Source organism: Leucoraja erinacea, chromosome 1 (assembly GCF_028641065.1).
Source record: "Leucoraja erinacea ecotype New England chromosome 1, Leri_hhj_1, whole genome shotgun sequence".
NCBI lineage: Eukaryota > Metazoa > Chordata > Chondrichthyes > Rajiformes > Rajidae > Leucoraja > Leucoraja erinaceus.
Genome location: NC_073377.1, coordinates 16935585 through 16957181, shown reverse-complemented (window position 1 = coordinate 16957181; position 21597 = coordinate 16935585). Strand labels below are relative to the sequence as shown.

Below are 21597 nucleotides of genomic sequence, written 5' to 3'. Positions count from 1 at the left end.
AATGTCCGTAAATATTATAATTGTACCTGCATCAGCCACTTTCTCTGGCAGCTCATTCCATATACCCACCAAAACTTGCCCCTCAGGTTCTTTTTAAATCTTTCTTTTATCAAATTTACCTATGACTTCTAGTTTTAGGCTATCCTGCCCCAGGGAAAAGACTGTGATCACAAGTTTATTTGTCACATACACATACGAGATGTGCAGTGAAATGAAAATGCATTTCGTTGTCTCTGTACTGTACACTGACAATGACAATTAAATTGAATCTGAATCTGAATCTGAATCTGAAAGTGGCAATGCTCGCGGACTTTTCTGCAATCACACAATCATAACACACATATTCTTTTACATAATAAATAATGGAAGGAAAAACGTTCAGTAGAGTTAATCCCTGGTGAGATAGGCGTTTACAGTCCGAATGGCCTCTGGGAAGAAACTCCTTCTCAACCTCTCCGTTCTCACCGCATGGCAACGGAGGCGTTTGCCTGACCGTAGCAGCTGGAACAGTCCGTTGCAGGGGTGGAAGAGGTCTCTCATGATATTGTTGGCTCTGGAGTTGCACCTCCTGATGTATAGTTCCTGCAGGGGGGCAAGTGAAGTTCCCATAGTGCGTTCGGCCGAACGCACTACTCTCTGCAGAGCCTTCTTGTCCTTGGCAGAGCAATTCCCAAACCAGATGGTAATGTTCCCGGACAAGATGCTTTCCACCGCCGCTGCGTAGAAGCGCTGGAGGATCCTCGGAGACACTCTGAATTTCCTCAATTGCCTGAGGTGGTAAAGGCGCTGCCTTGCCTTAATCACGAGTGCTGAGGCGTGTGATGCCCATGTCATATCCTCGGAGATGTGGACTCCCAGATATTTAAAACAGTTCACCCTATCCACAGGATCCCCATTTATCCTCAATGGAGTGTACGTCCTCGGATGATGTGCCCTCCAAAAGTCCATGATCAGCTCCTTCGTTTTTTTGATGTTCAAGAGGAGGCTGTTATCCTGGCACCAGAGTGCTAGACCAGCCACCTCCTCCCGGTAGGCCTTCTCATCGTTGTCTGAGATCAGGCCCATCACCACAGTGTCATCAACAAACTTAATTATTGAGTTGGAGCTGAACCTAGCCACACAGTCATGTGTGTACAGGGAGTACAATAGGGGGCTGAGGACGCAACCCTGGGGCGATCCTGTGCTCAGGGTGAGAGACTTTGATGTATTCCCTCCCATCTTGACTACCTGGGGCCTGGCGGTGAGAAAGTCCAGGACCCAGGCACACAGGGAGGTGTTGAGCCCCAATTCCATTAGCATCCCGGCCAGTCTGGTGGGGACTGTCGTGTTGAAGGCTGAACTGTAGTCTATGAACAGTATCCTCACGTAGCCCCCCTTCTGGCTGTCCAGATGGGAGAGAGCGGTGTGCAAGACCTGGGAGACCGCATCGTCCGTGGACCTGTTCGGACGGTATGCGAACTGCAACGGGTCCATGTTCCGAGGGAGGAAGGCGCAGATGTGTTTCTTCACCAGCCTCTCAAAGCATTTCATGACTACCGAGGTAAGGGCCACTGGACGGTAATCATTCAGACAGGCTGGGGAGGCATTTTTTGGTACCGGTACAATGATGGATTTTTTGAAGCAGGCAGGGACCATGGACTTGTCCAGGGAGAGGTTGAATAATGCACAAAATTAAAGCACAAGGCATTGGGGGTTCAGTATTGATGTGGATAGAGAACTGGCTGGCAAACAGGAAGCAAAGAGTAGGAGTAAACGGGTCCTTTTCACAATGGCAGGCAGTGACTAGTGGGGTACCCCAAGGCTCAGTACTGGGACCCCAGCTATTTACAATATATATTAATGATCTGGATGAGGGAATTGAAGGCAATATCTCCAAGTTTGCAGATGACACTAAGCTGGGGGGCAGTGTTAGCTGTGAGGAGGATGCTAGGAGACTGCAGGGTGACTTGGATAGGCTGGGTGAGGGGGCAAATGTTTGGCAGATGCAGTATAATGTGGATAAATGTGAGGTTATCCATTTTGGTGGCAAAAACAGGAAAGCAGACTATTATCTAAATGGTGGCCGATTGGGAAAGGGGGAGATGCAGCGAGACCTGGGTGTCATGGTACACCAGTCATTGAAGGTAGGCATGCAGGTGCAGCAGGCAGTAAAGAAAGCGAATGGTATGTTAGCTTTCATTGCAAAAGGATTTGAGTATAGGAGCAGAGAGGTTCTACTGCAGTTGTACAGGGTCTTGGTGAGACCACACCTGGAGTATTGCGTACAGTTTTGGTCTCCAAATCTGAGGAAGGACATTATTGCCATAGAGGGAGTGCAGAGACGGTTCACCAGACTGATTCCTGGGATGTCAGGACTGTCTTATGAAGAAAGACTGGATAGACTTGGTTTATACTCTCTAGAATTTAGAAGATTGAGAGGGGATCTTATAGAAACTTACAAAATTCTTAAGGGGTTGGACAGGCTAGATGCAGGAAGATTGTTCCCGATGTTAGGGAAGTCCAGGACAAGGGGTCACAGCTTAAGGATAAAGGGGAAATCCTTTAAAACCGAGATGAGAAGAACCTTTTTCACACAGAGAGTGGTGAATCTCTGGAACTCTCTGCCACAGAGGGTAGTTGAGGCCAGTTCATTGGCTATATTTAAGAGGGAGTTAGATGTGGTCCTTGTGGCTAAGGGGATCAGGGGGTATGGAGAGAAGGCAGGTACGGGATACTGAGTTGGATGATCAGCCATGATCATATTGAATGGCGGTGCAGGCTCGAAGGGCCGAATGGCCTACTCCTGCACCTAATTTCTATGTTTCTATAATGTAGTGAGCACTGGAGCTAGCTGCGTAGCACAGGACTTGAGTACTCGCCCCGAGATGCCATCGGGGCCTGCAGCTTTTCTCGTGTTCACCCATGTCAGTGCTCTCCTCACGTCGTGCTCGGACAGCGAGAATGTGTGCACATTCCTCCCTTCAGCTTCGTTAGCCAGCCCGCTGGCGGTATTGTCGATAGTCGGCAAATCTGGAGTGGTGTTGCCCCTCTCGAAACAAGCGTAAAAGGAGTTCAGGTCGTCAGCTAGGGAGGTGCCGGCACTTGCGGATGAGGGTGGGGTGCTCCGGTAGTTGGTTACAATCCGTAACCCCTGCCACAGGCTTCTGGTGTCCTGCTGCTCCATCTGTAACTCCATCTTGTCTCTGTACCTTCTCTTTGCGTCCTTCACCGCCCTTCGCAGTCGGTAGGACTCTGCCTTGTAGACGTCCATGTTTCCTGATGCCAGGCCCGAGTTGTAGGCAGCGGTGCGAGCATTCAGGGCCACACGAACAGACCTGTCTACCCAGGGTTTTTGGTTCGGAAAGGTGCTTACCCTTACCGTGGGGACGATGTTGTCGGTTACTGTTGCGATGAAGTCCGTGACTGCTTCCGCAAACTCACTGACGTCACTGGAACTTGCTTCGAACATATTCCAGTCGACATCGCTCAGTGCATCTTGCAGCATGGCCTCTGACTGGTCAGACCACCGGTGGCACACGTGATGTGTTGGTAGAAGTTCGGCATGACCTTCTTGAGATTTGATTTATTATTAAATTAAAATATAAAAAAGTATTAAAATGATATTATAAACCTCAACGGGGTCACCCCTTAGCCTTCTTCGCTCCAAGGTAAACAGTCCCAACATATCCTGTCTCTTCTCATAACTCAAGCCCACAGGTCCCTGCAACATTCTTGTGAACCTTTTGTACATTTCATACAGTTTAATCATTTCTTTGTTATAGTATGGTGAACAGAACTGCTAACAACATTCCATGTACAGTTCTCATCAACATCTTATACATGTTGGAGTCTTGAACAAATAACAACATGCTGGAGGAACTCAGTGTCTGTGGAGGGAAATGGACAGATTTGGTTGAGTAGGCTGGGTCTCTATTCCTTGGAAGCAGGAGGATGAGGGGTGATCTTATAGAGGTGCACAAAATCATGAGAGGAATAGATCGGGTAGATGCACAGAGTTTCTTGCCCAGACTGGGGTAATCTAGGGCCAGAGGACATAGGTTCAAGGTGACGGAGAGAAGATTTAATAGGAATCCGAGGGGTAACTTTTTCACTCAAAGGGTGGTTGGTGGGTGTATGGAACAAGCTGCCAGATGAGGTAGTTGATGCTGGGACTATCCCAACGTTTAAGAAACAGTTACTGGTACATGGATAGGATAGGTTTGGAGGGATATGGACCAAGGTGGGACTAGTGTACTGGGACATGTTGGCTGGTGTGGGCAAGTTGGGCCGATGGGCCTGTTTCCATACTGTATCACTCTATGACTCTGTGACAGTTGCAGGTACTATCACAACATTTAAGAAACATTTGGACAGGTACATGGATAAGATAGGATTAGAGTGATATGACTTGACTTGACTTGATATTGGCCAAATGCAGGCAGGTGGGACTAGTGTACTAGGTGGGGCATGTTGGTTGACGCTGTATAACATCTTGGGACAGAACCCTCTTTCAGAATGTCGCCTGTCCATTTCCTGTCACAGATGCTGGCTGGCCCATTAACTTCCTGCAGCTGTTCGTTTTTATCATACACATTTATAACTATTTTCATGATTAATTAATCCAATATATTACGAATGCTGCATGCATTATGGTGCAAAATGTTTCAGCTTGTCTTTAAACACGTTTCGTACATTTAACATTTTGTCCTGTGACCCTGTTTATTTTTTCTTCATGATTCCTCTGCCTTCCATTTTTGCATTTGCCCTTCCTGCCTTTTGTTTCTATCCTAATTTCCCTTTCCTCTGCTCTATCTTAAACAAATAATGTTGGTACAGTAGGAAAAGGCTTGTGTGCGATTTGTGGATGAACTGAATTTCAAAAATTAATATTTAATTTAAAATACTTTGTTTGTCTTTGTTTTTGAAAGAGGCTGTGGTTTGGAGTCAATAATTTACACTACGGCACAATATTCAATTATCGTGATTCAACATTGCATTTATTCTTTGTGACTATGAATAGATTTCATTGTGTATTTATACTGAACAAAGTTCTATGTTAAAGAGATTTTAACTGTTAGACTGCAGAACGATTTGTGCAATACATCATTCAATTTTGTACATCTTTAGACTATTCCTCATAAAGCTTCAGAGGATGTGGGGAAAAAACAGGAAATAAAATGAATAAACTGGCAATGAGAAGGCCAAAAGCATGCTGAAAAAGAAGGGTACTCCCAATTCCTCCGTCTACGCTGCATCTGCTCCACGGATGAGGCGTTCCACACCAGGACATCTGAAATGTCCTCACTATTCAGGGAACGGGGGTTCCCCTCCTCCACCATAAATGAGGCTCGCACCAGGGTCTCTTCCATCCCCGCAACACTGCTCTCTCTCCCCATCCCCGCACTCGCAACAAGGGCCGAGTCCCCCTAGTCCTCACCTTTCACCCCACCAGCCGTCACATACAAAAAGTAATCCTCCGTCAGTTTCGCCACCTCCAACGTGACCCCACCACGCGCCACATCTTCCCATCTCCCCCCATATCTGCCTTCCGCAAAGACCTCTCCCTCCATAACTCCCTTGTCAATTCTTCCCTTCCCTCTCGGTCCACCCCCTCCCCGGGCACTTTCCCTTGCAACCGCAAGAGATGCAACACTTGTCTCTTTACCTCCCCCCTCGACTCCGTTCAAGGACCCAAGCAATCGTTCCAGGTGCGACAGAGGTTTACCTGCATCTCTTCCAACCTCATCTATTGCGTCCGCTGCTCTAGATGTCAGCAGATCTATATCGGTGAGACCAAGCGGAGGTTGGGCGATCGTTTCGCCGAACACCTCCGCTCGGTCCGCAATAACCAAGCTGACCTCCCGGTGGCTCAGCACTTCAACTCCCCCTCCCACTCCGTCTCCGACCTCTCTGTCCTGGGTCTCCTCCATGGCCACAGCGAGCAGCACCGGAAATTGGAGGAACAGCACCTCATATTCCGTTTGGGGAGTCTGCATCCCGGGGGCATGAACATCGAATTCTCCCAATTTTGTTAGTCCTTGCTGTCTCCTCCCCTTCCTCAGCCCCCCTGCTGTCTCCTCCCATCCCCCAGCCTTCGGGCTCCTCCTGCTTTTCCCTTTCTTGTCCCCACCCACCCCCGCCCCCGATCAGTCTGAAGAAGGGTTTCGGCCCGAAACGTTGCCTATTTCCTTCGCTCCATAGATGCTGCTGCACCCGCTGAGTTTCTCCTGCTTTTTTGTGTAACCAGGGTTTTGAGCAGATGTTCAAGTGTTAATTGGTGTTTGTTTTTTACTGATTAGAGTTCATTTTGTTTGGTTACCCACATTTTGAGATGGGAATACACCCTATAGACTCATAGAGCATGCAAACATGTTATTTGACACACCCTGCCATGCCAACCATCAAGTACCCATGTGTACTAATCCCATTGACTAGCAACGATACAAAGTCTCCTATGCCTTGCCAATTCAAGATTGTCCAGCCACTTGTGGTAGGAATGTAGCAATTCTTGTTAGAAAGTATATGTGTGCATTGTCAGTAAGATTAGGCATGATAGCAACACAAATTGCAATCAGGTAGTTTACTGGGATAACACATTAGTGATTATTATATGTACTGATAACTAAAGGAGTGGATTAATGATCTCAGAAATACAGATGTAAATCCTGTAACGGTAGTTTGACAGGCTATGTTTAGGTTATTAAATAAATCTGAATGTAAAAAATTAGTCTCTGCCAAAATAATTGACCAAAAGGTTTCTGTAAAATCCCATCTCCCTCACTGGTGTCCTGTGGGAAGCAAGCCTGCCATCTTTACATGGTTTGATTCACTTGTAATTCTTGTTAAATACAAGTGAGTGGTTTTGCAGATAGTGAAGATGGTTGTGAAAGATTGCAGCAGGATCTGGATTGTTTGGCCAGGTGGGCGGAGGAATGGTTGATGAAGTTTAATACGGAGAAGTGTGAGGTGTTGTATTTTGGGATGTCAAACAAGGGCAGGATGTACACAGTAAACGGTAGGCCTCTGGGTAGTGTTGTAGAGCAGAGGGAACTAGGAGTGCAGGTACATGGTTCCATAAAGGTCGAGTCCTGGTGGATAAGGTGGTCAAAAAGGCTTTTGGCGGCACTTTGGCCTTCATCAGTCAGAGTATTGAGTATCGAAGTTGGGAGGTCATGTTGAAGTTGTATAAGATGTTGGTGAGACCACATTTAGAATATTGTGTTCAGTTCTGGGCACCATGTTACAGGAAATATATTGTCAAGCTTGAAAGGGTTCAGAAAAGATTTACGAGGATGTTGAGAGGACTAGTGGGTGTGATATAGGGAGAGGTGGAGTAGGCTGGGTCTCTAATCCATGGAGCACAGGAGGATGAGTGGACATCTTATAGGGGTATGCAAAATCATGAGAGGAATTGATCGGGTAGATGCACAGTCTTTTGCCCGGGGTAGGGGAATCGAGGACCAGAGGACATATATAGGACAGGTTTGGAGGGAGATGGACCAAGCGCAGGCAAGTGGAACTAGCGTAGCTGGGACATTGTTGCCTGGTGTGGGCGAGTTGGGCAAAGGGCCTGTTTCCACACTGTATCACTCTGTGACTAGATCCTAATTAGAAGATGTCCCTTCAACGCTAATACCTACTGCCTGTGTTTGACCCCCTCTTAAAGTTATCCTATCCTTGCACCTGTCTAAATGTTTCTTAAACATTGTGATAATTTCTACTGCCCCCAGCAGCTCGTTCCGTATACCCACCACCCTTTGTGTAAAAAGGTTACCCTTCAGGTTCCTATTAAATCATTCCCCCCTCACCTTAAACCAATGTGCCCTGCTTCTCGATTCTCTCTGTGCATTTACCCGATCTATTCTTCTCACAATATCATACACTTCTATAAGATTGCCCCTCATCCACCTGTGCTCCAAGGAATAGAGTCCTAGCCTCAACCGCTCCCTATAGCTCAGGCCCTTGAGTTTTGGCAACATTCTCGTAAATCTTCTCTGCACCTTTTCCAGCTTGACAACATCAAGCAGTATTGAGGAAGCAAGGAGACTGCAGATGGACTTGGACAGGAGAGTGGGCAAAGAAGTGGCAAATGGAATACAGCACAACAACATGTACGGTCATACACTTGGTAGAAGGAATAAAGGTGGAGACTATTTTCCAAATAGGGAGGGGATTCAGGAAATGGAGATGCAAAGGGGCTTGGGAGTGCTGGTGCAGGATTCCCAGAAGGTTACTTTGCAAGTTGAGTTGGCGGAAAGGAAGGCAAATACAATGCTAGCACTCATTTCAAGGGGACTAGAATATAAAAGCAAGGATATAATGCAGAGGGCTTACAAGGCGCAAGTAATAAGGGGTAAGCCATTTAGAATGGAGATGAGGAAATAATTTTTCACGCCGAGGGTTGTAAGTCTGTGGAATTCTCTGCCTCAGAGGGCAGTGGAGGCCAGTTCTCTGGATGCTTTTAAAAGAGTTAGATAGAGCTTTTAAAGATAGCGGTATCAAGGGATATGGGGAGAAGGCAGGAACGGGGCACTGATTGTGGGTGATCAGCCATGATCACATTGAATGGCGGTGCTGGCTCTTAGGGCCGAACGGCCTCCTCCTGCACCTATTGTCTATTGAGGCCACATTTAGAATGTAATAACTAGACCAGGTGCAGACTCCTCTTCACCCTCCCTCTTCTTTCCCCTCTCCTCCTCCCCAACTCCCCCCCCCTCACCTCTCCCTCCCTCCATAACCCCTCTCCCCTCCCTACCCCCCTCTTCTCCCTCTATCCCCCCCCTGCACCCCTCCTCACCTCCCCCCATCCCATCCCCTCACAATGAAAATCGCGTATTTTTTAATGAAACCTCCCCCTTATCCCACCCCCCCCCCCCCCCCCAATGAAAATCGCGATGATATTTTTAAAATGGAATTCTCAATGAAAATTGTGTTTTTTCTTTAAAATAACCTAAACACAATGTAATGTAATGTTAATGAAAATGGAAGAATTTGACTAAAACTGAGTTTTTTTATCGAGAATCGCGTTCGTTTTATGTAAATAAGATTCGGAATCCCATTGTGACGTCACTGAAACGTGGCTGACGGGCAGGACAAGTGGAAAATAGTTTTTAAAAAAGTTTACATTTTAAAAGTCATACATGTAAAATATTACATAAATCTGAACAAAATTTGTTTCATTTACATCACAGGACAATGGTGAGTAAGGTGGGCCAAAAATTGTAGCGCTATTGTAGGTGTCACTGGAGAGGGCTGGTCCCAGAAAGCAATATTTCACCACTTAAACATAGGTCCCAATACTCACCACTCCCTAGAGAGAGAGGGGTGGTAGAGAGGTGGGAAGGGGGGGGGGGGGGGGTGAGGGGGGGTAGAGAGGGAGGATGGGTAGAGAGGGAGGGAGAGAGAGAGAGGGAGAGGGGGGAAGAGGGGGAGAGACGGAAGAGAATGAGGGGGGAGGTCTGAAATGGGTGAGTTTTTGGGCTGTTTTTAAAACTTTAAAGGATTAAAAAGTTGGGAAATATAGGTGGGAATGCGACGGGAAGATGTTTCTTGTCTCGAGGGGAAAAATATGAGTAGACTGTGTGAAAATGGGAAGCCTGTGGTCTAGCGTTTGGAATAAAATGAGAATTAAGCAGATTGTGCCCAGATGACACACACCCACAGACACATATACATACACACAAACAAGATAATAGTTTTAGCAATAGATAGATATATATAGATGAGCAGTTTTGGGCCCCATATCTAAGGAAGGATGCGCTGCCATTGGACTCCAGAGAAGGTTTGTGGAAATTATCCCGAGGATGATTGGGTTAATGTATGAGGAGTGTTTGATGGCGCTGGGCCTGTACTTGCTGGAGTTTAGAAGGATGAGGGGGAACCACATTCAAACCTACCAAACAATGAAGGGTCCAGAATTAATGGATGTTTCCTTTAACGGGAGAATCTAGGACCCGAGAGCACAGCCTCACAATAAAGGGACGTACCTTTAGAATGGGTATGAGGAGGAGTTTCTTTAGCTAGAGGGTGGTGATTGAGTGTAATTCGTTGCTGCAGCCAGCTTTGGTGCCACAACATTGGGTATTTTTAAGGCAGAGATTGATAGGTGCTTGATTCGTAAAGGCATCAAAGATTACAGAGAGAAGGCAGGAGAATGAGGTTGAGAGGGAAAAATAGATCAACTGAATGATGAGTAGATGATCGAATGACGAAGTAGACCCGATGGGCCGAATGGCCTAATTTTGCTCGTAGGTCTTATGGTCTTTAGTTGAAACCTAATGCCAGTTTGGGAACTTCTGGTCTACCAGTAACATTGCCACAATGTGACCAGAAACAAGAAGCAGGGTTGAAATAACCCAGTAGGAGTTTATGTGGCTTAATGACAAAGAAGGAATTGATAATAATTGGACAATCGTTAGCTCATAAAAATACTAACGTCTCAGTAAAAACAATTTGACATTGAGCAAGTTATTCTATGAATATAACAACAATAATTCTCTTCAATTAACTCTGCTCTTCATGAAGCATACTTTAGAAGATAAACTGTGGATCGAAGCCTGAATGCATTTTTGATGGTCATCATTTTTTTGGAATGATATTCTGTCAGGTTCAGGAATTAATTTTATTGACAAACTAAGCTCCATCCTCTGCTCCTACCTGCGCTCAATGTATTCCTGGCCTGCTGTTTGCAGCCAGAGCTTTTGGCATTGTAGCTCATTCTCTGTTAGTTATGGTTGAAAGATGAATATTGACCCACACTACATCTACTAGCCGATTTAAAATAATTGTCAAGTAAGTGCTGCCGGTGTATAGATGATATAAATTAGAGATATAGTTTGGTTAGGATTGGGGTGGAGTGGGGAATATCTATGGCAGAATTACAGCCAATTTAAAGGAAACGTTAACCTGTATATTTAGTGTAGATTACCCACTACAAGTGTATTTAAATCTATGTTGCTGAATTTATCATTTACAGTGAATACTAAATGGGTGATTGTCATTATTAACAATTAAAAATACAAAAATTACAAATGTAGAGCAAGGTTTAAACCAAACGTACCGTTGAACCACTGTAGATTAACTCTGTTACAAGACTTTTCCAAGACTTGCCTGTGGATGTGCTTAATGCAGAAACATTCTGGGAAGAGCTTTTCATGCATTTTCCAGGTGTGAATTCCCTTTTGCATTCAAGCACATGCCAGCTAACACATGCAGCCAAACACTTCCATCTGTGACACCACTATAGATCCAACTGGTGTTTTATTTTCATTTGTTTTGGGGGCAAGCCACTAAATGTTGTTTCCCTCTGCCAAAGGCAGTATTAATCCACCTTCCTTCCCAATTCCCTACATGGTTAATATCCAGTTTTACACCTCTCTTGGTGTATATATTGCCAAGTCTATTAGATACATTAGGTTTTCCCCAAAGTTGAAGTTACCCTGAGCAGAACTGTATGTTTCTTACGTTCCTCCATGGGCAGATCTTTGAATGTTGGATTATATTCAGTTTCTGCAGCCACCTGCTCCAAATAACCACTTTCTGAAGTGCTATTTCAGGCCACAGTAAAGTACTCATTTGGCAGCATTTGTAGAGTGCAAACTACTGAGATGCACATGCACTACGTTCAGTGAACTTTTCAGCAAACTGGTAGTTTGTCTCAATCGGTAAGACATACTTCAGCTCGCAGGTTTAACTCCATGGGTTTTGGATCCTTATGTTAAATGGGCAAGCCTGTGCAGCACCGAGGGAGGTCAGTGTTAAAAGGGCATCTGTGCTGGGGGATGGAATAACCTCTCACATGCCTCATCTAATGGTTCCAGTGGGTTTTAAGATTGTTATTACTCTATTCAAAGAAGAGTAGTGTGTTTCTTTCAGCAGTTTGCCTTGTCTGTAGGCTTGTGCTTTATTCAACCAAACTGTGGCATTACATTTGAAATAGAAAGAGGAACTCACTCCTGGATCCTGAGTGCATGCCCCCCTCCCATGAACATCAAATGTTCTGCCTGTTTATAGGGTGATTTCACGAAAGGTCACTGGAGCGTAGATCCGCACCCACGTGACCGAAAATCTGAAGTGGAGTACATGCTATACATCCGGTACATGTTAGTGAATGGGAAAACACGCACTTTCACACCCGTTAAAAACATCGAAAACAGACAGTTTTTGAGCTGCAATTTACTGTGCCAGTCGGGGTGACCGTGAGGCACAGCTACCTAAATTTACAGTCCAAAAAAAAGATAGAAACTAAGGTAAATTCAAGAGGGAGCTGAAGGTGCAAATCCAGCGGAAATGACCAGCGGACATTTGCTGTGGAGATTTAAAGATCCAAAATATCGGGAATTATCGCGTTTGCTCGCTGCATTTCATCAAAAGTAAGGCATTATTGACTTTTTTTTATCTTTATTCATTTGTTATATGAAAAGTTTTAAAAGTGAAAAATCCCTCAGTAAAATTGCAAAATCGCCCATGGTTCTCAGGTGGGTTTTAACATGCAAAATGAAAACGCTTCTGAAGCTACATTTACCATTTAAATAATCATAAACTATCAATGCGTTTTGAAATAAATTCAAAATGCATTGAAGTGGAGCATGTACTCCACTTCAGATTTTCGGTCACGTGGGTGCGGATCTACGCTCCAGTGACCTTTCGTGAAATCACCCTATAGGACCCACTGATGCCAGTAAAAATCAAGAGGGCTAAGATTTGTAACATTCATTGATGAAAATATACAGTGCTGCCAACTCACCCCCCTCCCACACCCTCCCCCCACTCAGTTGCACCACTCCCTCGCCAGGTACCCCCCAAGGCCAGTGCACAGTGATCGTTCAGCCCCTCCCATTTTCAAAAACACTCCGCGGCCCCTGGTTCAGACAGAAAGCACTGCCAGATGTGAGCAGGGAACTGAGGCCAGTTGTCCGTGATGTCCGGATCCCAATGCTCAGCGTTTTATGTTGCGGAGTTGGCTAATGTTATTGATTTCTAATTAGCCCGATTTGTCATTATTTGACAAAACCTTAATTTATTAATCTGGAATATCCAGGGGGATGGGATAAGTGTAATATTAAAATGACATGCAAGATGTCAGGCTGTCGGTCACAATATACAGCCCCGATAACTCATTAACCCATACAGCCACTCCACTATTATGTTTGTTTACCTCACTGACTATTTCTAACTCCCCCCACCCCAAATTCCTTTGATAGGTTGAATAGAAATGTCCTCATTCTCGTTGTTTTATTAATTGAACACGTAGATGAACATCCTCAAGGAGTGTAATCAGATGGAAATTGATTCAGATGCGATGTTTAAGAGCTTGTTCAAAGAAGGGACATATTTTAAATGAGTGACAGAGACACTTGCACGGGAATGTGTGAAGAGGTTATTTTCTGTCTTTTGAACCAGGACATCTGAGGATTCAAAGTTTAATATAGTAATTGTGCTGATACTGACTTCAACCAACCAATATTAATATCATCCATTCCAGAGGTTTTATTTTTCTGATGCTATTTAAACTTCACTTGGATTTCAATCACTTCAGTGTAAAAGTAATTGGGAATGGGGATCATTGGAACAAAAAATTGCCCTTGGTACATATTAACTGTAATATAATAATGTATGCATGTTGGTAGGTGCAATCAAAACAAAGACATTTTTTATCATTGTTGTGTTATGAATACCACAGAAAATATTATGTACTCTCAAGATTACATTAAATAGAATATTATTGCTTAAATATATATTGTTATTGGACTTTGCATGGATGAGAAATTGTGTTCAACCAATTGATGACTTCTTTGACAAAGTAACTAGCATGTTAGATAACAAGAAAGCCAATGGATGTAGCAAATTTTGTAATACAAAATTTGGTCGTGAAGTGCCCCATAAAAGATTAGATAAGCACCTGTGGGCTTGAACGTAATAGGTTAAGGCCAGGGGGTCAGATCTGGGGCTTTATGTGTATGCCATATATATTGTTAGTGCAGAGGGGCTAGGAGCAAGGCCAAGTGTGCATCCAGAGTCAAGGTCTGGAATAGTACTAGGTGTGCAGTCAAAGCTGGGACAATGGGAGTGTTCAGCACTGGGAACCTAAGCAGGTATGATCAGGGTAGAATAGGGGGCCAGGTGTAAGGCTGGACTCAGGGTCAGGAATAAGAGAAGGTATGCAACTGGAGTCAGGGTCAGGAGTAATACCAGGTGAGCAGTGAGACCAGGTTGGTCAACATGGGCCAAATGCTTGATTATAATCTGATTTCCATACATGAATACACTAAGATCATTCATGTGTTGCATCTGTTGGTCAGAGCCTGGTTCTACTGTGGAATGTAATTTTGCCTAACCTTATTCATAGCTAATCCAATTTAAAGCATAAATATTGCTTTTAAGTGTAACTCGCTACAGTATGCACCAGATTGCACAATTTCAAGCTGAAAAATGCAAACGCTTCGAACCATGGGGCGGGACCCCCCTTGTACGCCCTTCCCCCCATCACACACCCTCCCCCCCCCCCCCCCCCCCCACACCCCTCGGTCACTAAGCTCCCTCGGGCTTGGTCTCTCACAATTTCTCACTCCCAACTCTCACCCAATGTTGGCAGCCCCGAAATATACCAAGAGCAGCACACTGGAGTTAGCAGTGAAGGATGATGACATACCAATACGATGTCTAAAGAGAAAATCTTTATGGCAGGACTTAGTGAACAGATGGGAGAGAGAGCCATCACTGAAGTGTAACTGCCTCTTCTAAAACAAATTTGCATGCCATCATTAAGTGCATCTAATTCCAACAGAGTTACATTTCCCAACAGTGCCTTGCCTCAACTAATTCATAGAAACATAGACTATAGGTGCAGGAGTCCGCCATTTGGCCCTTCGAGCCTGCACCGCCATTCAATATGATCATGGCTGATCATCCAACTCGGTATCCTGTACCTGCCTTCTCTCCATACCCCCTGATCCCTTTAGCCACAAGGGCCACATCTAACTCCCTCTTAAATATAGCCAATGAACTGGCCTCAACTACCTTCTGTGGCAGAGAATTCCAGACATTCACCACTGAAAAATGTTTTTCTCATCTCGGTCCTAAAAGATTTCCCCCTTATCCTTAAACTGTGACCCCTTATTCTGGACTTCCCCAACATCGGGAACAATCTTCCTGCATCTAGCCTGTCCACCCCCTTAAGAATTTTGTAAGTTTCTATAAGATTCCCCCTCAATCTTCTAAATTCTAGCGAGTACAAGCCGAGTCTATCCAGTCTTTCTTCATATCAAGTCTTGACATCCCAGGAATCAGTCTGGTGAACCTTCTCTGTACTCCCCTATGGCAAGAATGTATTTCCTCAAATTAGGAGACCAAAACTGTACGCAATACTCCAGGTGTGGTCTCACCATGCCTGTATTACCTCCACTCCGGCTAACCATATAACCATATAACAATTACAGCACGGAAACAGGCCATCTCGGCCCTACAAGTCCGTGCCAAACAACTTTTTTTCCCCTTAGTCCCACCTGCCTGCACTCATACCATAACCCCCCATTCCCTTCTCATCCATATGCCTATCCAAGTTATTTTTAAATGATACCAATGAACCTGCCTCCACCACTTCCACTGGAAGCTCATTTCACACCGCTACCACTCTCTGAGTAAAGAGGTTCCCCCTCATATTACCCCTAAACTTCTGCCCCTTAATTCTGAAGTCATGTCCTCTTGTTTGAATCTTCCCTATTCTCAAAGGGAAAAGCTTGTCCACATCAACTCTGTCTATCCCTATCATCATTTTAAAGACCTCTATCAAGTCCCCCCTTAACCTTCTGCGCTCCAGAGAATAAAGACCTAACTTATTCAACCTATCTCTGTAACCTTGATCTCTCTAACCTTGATCACTTTGACCTTTATAAGATTTCACTGCCCACGTCCAAAGTGGCATCAGGTCCTCTTCAATCACCACCCTTAATCTTGATGACCCAGTTATAAAATTTAGAATTTAGAAACAAGGAACTGCAGACGTTGGTAAAAATACATAAAAAGACACAAGTGTTAGAGTAACACTGGGTTAGGCCACATCCTTGGAGAATATTAAAAGGGACATTGCAAGTCAGGACTCTTCTTCAGACTGACTGGTGATGCTTCGGGTCGGGACCTTTCTTCAGACTGATCCAATCACCTTGCCATGTTTTCCAGGAATGCTGCCTGACCTTGGGTTCTTGGTTTCTTGGTCCTCCAAAATATTTCAAATGGAATTTAAACTGGAGGTGGTGAAGGGAAGGCTTAAGCCAGAAAGGGTTATTGGGAAGAAAGAGCTACTTTAAATTTAGTTGCATCTGGTTGGGTTACTCCAGCACCTTGTGTCTTTTTCTTCAGTAATAAAATTATTCATTTTTAAAATTCTCACCCTTCATGGCCTCATCCTTTCCTATCCTTGTAATCTCTTCCAGCAATTTAACCTGTTGAGAAATCTGCATCCGTCCACTATTGGCTTCATGAATACTCCAGTTTAGCTCACTTCACCATTAATAGTTACAACATCAGCTGTGAAGGCTATAAACTCTCGATTCCAATCACCTCCCTCTCCCAGACTCTGCCATTTCATCTCTCCTTTAAGGTGTTCATTAAAGTCTACCTCACAGACTTATCCACTAATCATCAACCCTCTGTTTCCTTTTGTCGTTTAATTTAGTTTAGAGATACAGCGCGGAAATAGACCCTTTGGCTCACCGAGTCCGCGCCGACCTGCGATTCCAGCACACTTGCACTATCCTACACACACTGGGGACAATTTACAATTATACCATGCTATTTAACTGACAAACCTGTATGTCTTTGGTGTGAGGGAGGAAAATGGAGCACCACGAGAAAACCCATGCAGGTCAAAGGTTCCAAAGGTCTTTTATGGCACATGTACCAATTAAGGTACAGTGATATGCGAATTACCATACAGCCATATGAAAAAAAAGTAACAAGACACACAACTACATAAAAATTAACATAAACATCCAACACAGTGGATTCCCCCACATCCCTCACTGTGATGGAAGGCAAAAAAGTCCAATCTTCTTTCTCTTTATGGGGTGAATGTACAAACAACGTACAGACAGCACGTATAGTCCGGAACGACCACGGGTCTCTGGCACTGTCAGGCAGCAATTATACCATAGGTACACAAAAATGCTGGAGAAACTCAGCGGGTGCAGCAGCATCTATGGAGCGAAGGAAATTGTCAACGTTCCGGGCCAAAACTTTGCCTATTTCCTTCGTTCCATAGATGCTGCTGCACCTGCTGAGTTTCTGCAGCATTTTTGTGTACCTTCGATTTCCCAGCATCTGCAGTTCCTTCTTAAACAATTATACCATGCTGTCCATTGTTGTTAATTTGAAGTTGGTAATGTGATTAATTTGGTAACCACATCCTGATGCATTGTTTTGATGTGAAATGTCGACAATTCCTTTCCACACTCCCCACAGATGCTACCTGACCCGGTGAATTTGTCCAGTTTCTTGCTCCTTCATTTGCTAACGCCTGTGTGAACTGCCTTAATGTTTTACTATATCAAGGGTACAAAAAAAAATGAAAGGATTAAAAATACAACTTTGAACACATCATGAACTTTGTGCCAGCACATTGTTGTTCCTTCTGTGATGATTTCTATTGTTTTGCAGACAGGACAAGCTGAAGATACACATGCGAAAGCATACAGGGGAAAGACCCTACACGTGTATTCATTGCAATGCTAGGTTTGTGCATAACTATGACTTAAAAAACCACATGCGGATACACACAGGCGTCCGTCCTTACCAGTGTGTGCACTGCTTCAAGAGTTTTACCCGCTCTGATCACCTGCACAGACACATCAAGAGACTGAGCTGCCGCCTGCCACGGCCTCGGCGGGGCCGTAAACCTGCTGCCTGGCGCTCCACCAGCCTCCTCTACACACAGGGCGGCCCATCTCAGGGCACAACGTCCAATGAAAGCGGCATCAGCATCCTGCCAAAAGAAGAGGACAGAATTCCAAAGGCAAGCAAGATGGAGCTCGGCTACATTGAAAAGCACTTTAATGTAGATGCTCAAAATTCCAAGACCTTCATCAGCAACACAGCAGTTGAAGAAAGAGAAAACTTCATGGCAAACATGTTGAATGGGAACCATGTCATGGATGAAAGGGACAGGAGCATCTTTGCTTTTAGCCTGACTCACAACAATGCTTTCTCTCACATACCCCGACACTATTTCTCAACAAGTGATCCATGGGGCATGCAATATAATCCTGCTGCTTCTATTCCGGAGACTAGTAAGTAAAGAACAAGATGATGAGTTTTAAACGACTTGAAATTAATGCAGAGATACACTTCCATAGTTTGACATTTACTTTCTGAAGGGGAAAATGAAACATAAATGGACGATAGTGGGGAATTTATCTTTACATTTTATGTATAATATGTCTTCAACAAATAATTTTACAGACCACCGAATGATCTAGAACTGATCTATTATATAATTGTATTTAAACAAAAGGATCCAAAGAAGTTGAATACTGTAGCCTACATGAACTTGAAACTCCTTTCCCTTTGCTGATGTTTTGTGGGAGAATTGATGTCATTATTTTTGTAATGTTATGTACTTCTTGTGACTCCTATCTCTTCAAATAACTCAAATGAGTTTTCCATGGCATTAAAAGGGGATCTCAATATTGGCTCATTCATTGATCAAAACCAGAAACGTTTTCTCAGCTGAATATCATTGGTTAGGTTGCCGGATTTGTATTTGGTTTAATTTATTGAACTAAGTTGCTTTAATTAATTAAGAAGTTTGTTAACAAAGGAAAAATAATTTCTGATTAACATAAAGGGGTTAAAACTTCTTGATTTGTTGTATTTCTATATAGATGCAGAATATATTATGCAAGGACCATCTCCATATTTTAGGTAAGGGAAAAATAGCATCAGGATATTAGATTGCTTTACATACTGTCTTCACTTACAGAAGAATCATAACTGCAGACTGCATATGCAATGGGAGAACTGATGTTACTTGCTGGATTTTTAGCTATAAGGTAGGGCACCTTCATTCTCTATCAATCTTGCCATGATAGTCATAAGTAATTATACCCTTAGTTTATAAGATGATTGCACCTTGCAGTAATTGATAATTTACAATGGGGGAAAAACAGCATAAGATTAAAAAGACTCACTATTATTGTACCCCAAGTCAGAAGGTACCACAAAACAATTCCAGGCCAAAACACAATTTTATTTATCTACTATTTAAACAAAAAAAACCATCTAGGGCGACGAGATCCAGCTCAGAGAACTGTGCAAGACTCAAAGCTGGAGTAATTCAGCGGGTATTCAGTTTTAGTTTATTGTCACGTGTACAGAGGTACAGTGGAAAGGTTTTGGTGCGTGCTAACCATACAGCGGAAAGACAATTCATGATTACAATCGAGCCATTCGCAGTGTACAGGTATATGATAAGGGAATAATGTTCAGAGCAAGTTAAAGCCAGTAAAGCACGATCAAAGACAATCCGAGGGTCCCCGATGAGGTAGATAGTAGTTCAGGACTGCTCTCTAGTTGCACGTGGATGGTTCAGTTGCCTGATAATCTGGGTCCTTCTGTGATTGCCCGGGTCAGGCAGCATCCATAGAGAACATGGATAGGTGACGTTTCCAGTCAAGACAATGATACTGACCAATTCAATGGTTTAAAGTAGGTTTTCTAACCTACATATCTGTGGCTCTCGTGAAGGCACAGATACATAAAGAACAGAGCCAGGCCCTTTGGTCCATGCTGGCCATCTACTAGTCATAGCTTCAAAGAAAATCCAGTAGATTTGTCAAACACGATCTCCCTATCAAAAATCCATACTTACCGCTGATTTTATTGATATTCTCCGCGTCATCTCATCATATCATTTAGGTTCCATTCTTAAAATTTGATAGTGCCAATTTTAACCTACCAACATTAAAAAAAAAATGGTGTTGCAAGGAAGCCTCCATTATTGCGAACCCAGGGATTCCATGCAAACATGGATTCAGGAAATGATAACCAATATATACTGGATTGGTGAGGTGGAAGTACTACTGGACTGTAGAATATCAGATCCCTTTATCAGCTCTGGTTCCCTGTTACTGATTTCTCCTAAATATCCAGACTGAATGCAAATGCACTGTTTGCAGAAGATGGAGTATAAATATGTTTTTTTTTGTTATGAATTCTTTACAACTGTTACCTTCTGCAAAATAAACAAAATATTTTGTGTAAAGGCACTCACCTTTGGAAACCCGACAATGTATCATATAAAGTGTAGATTAAATCCCTTTGGTTTTGAGTTTATGTTAATGCTTTCTCTACATAAAGCAATTCATCTAACCCCATTTTCCAGAATTCATAAAACATCTGTCTTACATGGTCGCTGAAATCTTTCTTCAAGGAATTATGGCATATAGTAAATGGTAAGAGAATGTTATCAGCACTTCCCATTTATCCAGGAGAACAGGTGCACCATTCCGATGTGAAAGTGGGCATTCTTTCAAACTCTTTTAATCTGGTCCTCACAAGGCATCTGGTTGCTCTTGCTTAGCAAACAGGAGGCTGAGGGATAACCTTACAGGTGTGAAAATATGAGGGGCCTGATAAAATGAACACTCATGACTTTATCCCACCAGACGCTGTGGACTCTACTCCAAAAAGACCCATTTATTCCGGAAGAGGGTCCCATCAGGGACAATCCATTTTCAGCATGCGAGTAATCCATGTGATTTGATTCAAGAACAAGAGGAAGAGTGTTTGAATTGTCACGTACCCAAAAAGAACATTTAGTCAGGTAGATGTATGCATTATTTGGAGGGTCTGTAAAATGCACAGCAAACTAACCAGCTCATAAATGCTAACTTGGTTGGCAATAAACGTTAAAAAAACAATATTACCTGTTTCCATGCTACACAGATCTATGGCCCAAGACTAATACACAAATCTTTGGTAACTCTGTTTTACAGTCAGAGCTCTGGAGAGAAGGAATGGGTAGACGTGTCAAACGGATCTCCCTATGGAAAAGAAGGCAGGTACGCTGACTTTATTGATATTCTCCGATCATCATGATCATATTAAATGGCGGGTGCAGGCTCGAAGGATGATAATGGTCTATGGTTCCTGCACCTAATTTCTATGTTAAAAAAAAAATGTTTCTGGTCGCCACCCTCCAATTCAGGACTCTGACCCAACCTGGAGACAGGGAAGATGATGTCGATCTATATACCCATTTCCATTCTATGACCCAAGACTCCTCTTTGACTCAAGTATCAGAAAGAAATTTATCACTGGTTCCATTAGTTCCTGCATGTGTTTTTTAAAACTGGACAGATCAAGCATGAAATTTTGTTATGAAGCCACAACTAAAGTGTTCTCACCTGAATTCTTCTTTCTAACTAAGGGAACACATTAGTTTCAAATTTACATCCAAACTCCTGAAATAACTTTTATGTACATATACAAGTTTACTCTCATACTTTGTCCACTTAATTCATCTCGTCAGTAAGTATTGAAGAATATCTAAAACATTGGTCATGGCTCTGGTTCAGGATTAACTTTCTCAACCTTATATGGCATATCTGTATTGTAAGAGAAGTG

At 43.5% G+C, this 21597-nt stretch overlaps 1 protein-coding gene across 7 annotated transcripts in view; it reads left to right on the top strand.

The window, feature by feature from the left end:
- Window positions 1-21597, top strand: part of LOC129710892 (zinc finger and BTB domain-containing protein 7C) — a 166382-nt gene that overhangs the window by 130381 nt on the left and 14404 nt on the right. For 5 of the 7 annotated variants that reach the window (XR_008725784.1, XR_008725778.1, XR_008725767.1 and 2 more), the window contains 2 exons: window positions 17632-18260; window positions 18953-19022. Coding sequence is in view for 2 of the 7 variants with exons in the window: in XM_055658274.1 (XP_055514249.1) it covers window positions 17632-18260; window positions 18953-18963 (640 nt within the window). In the remaining 5 variants the exon portion in view is untranslated. Of the gene's footprint in view, window positions 1-17631; window positions 19764-21597 lie in introns of those variants that run through there. The other 2 variants (XM_055658274.1, XM_055658429.1) reach the window with 2 other exon arrangements.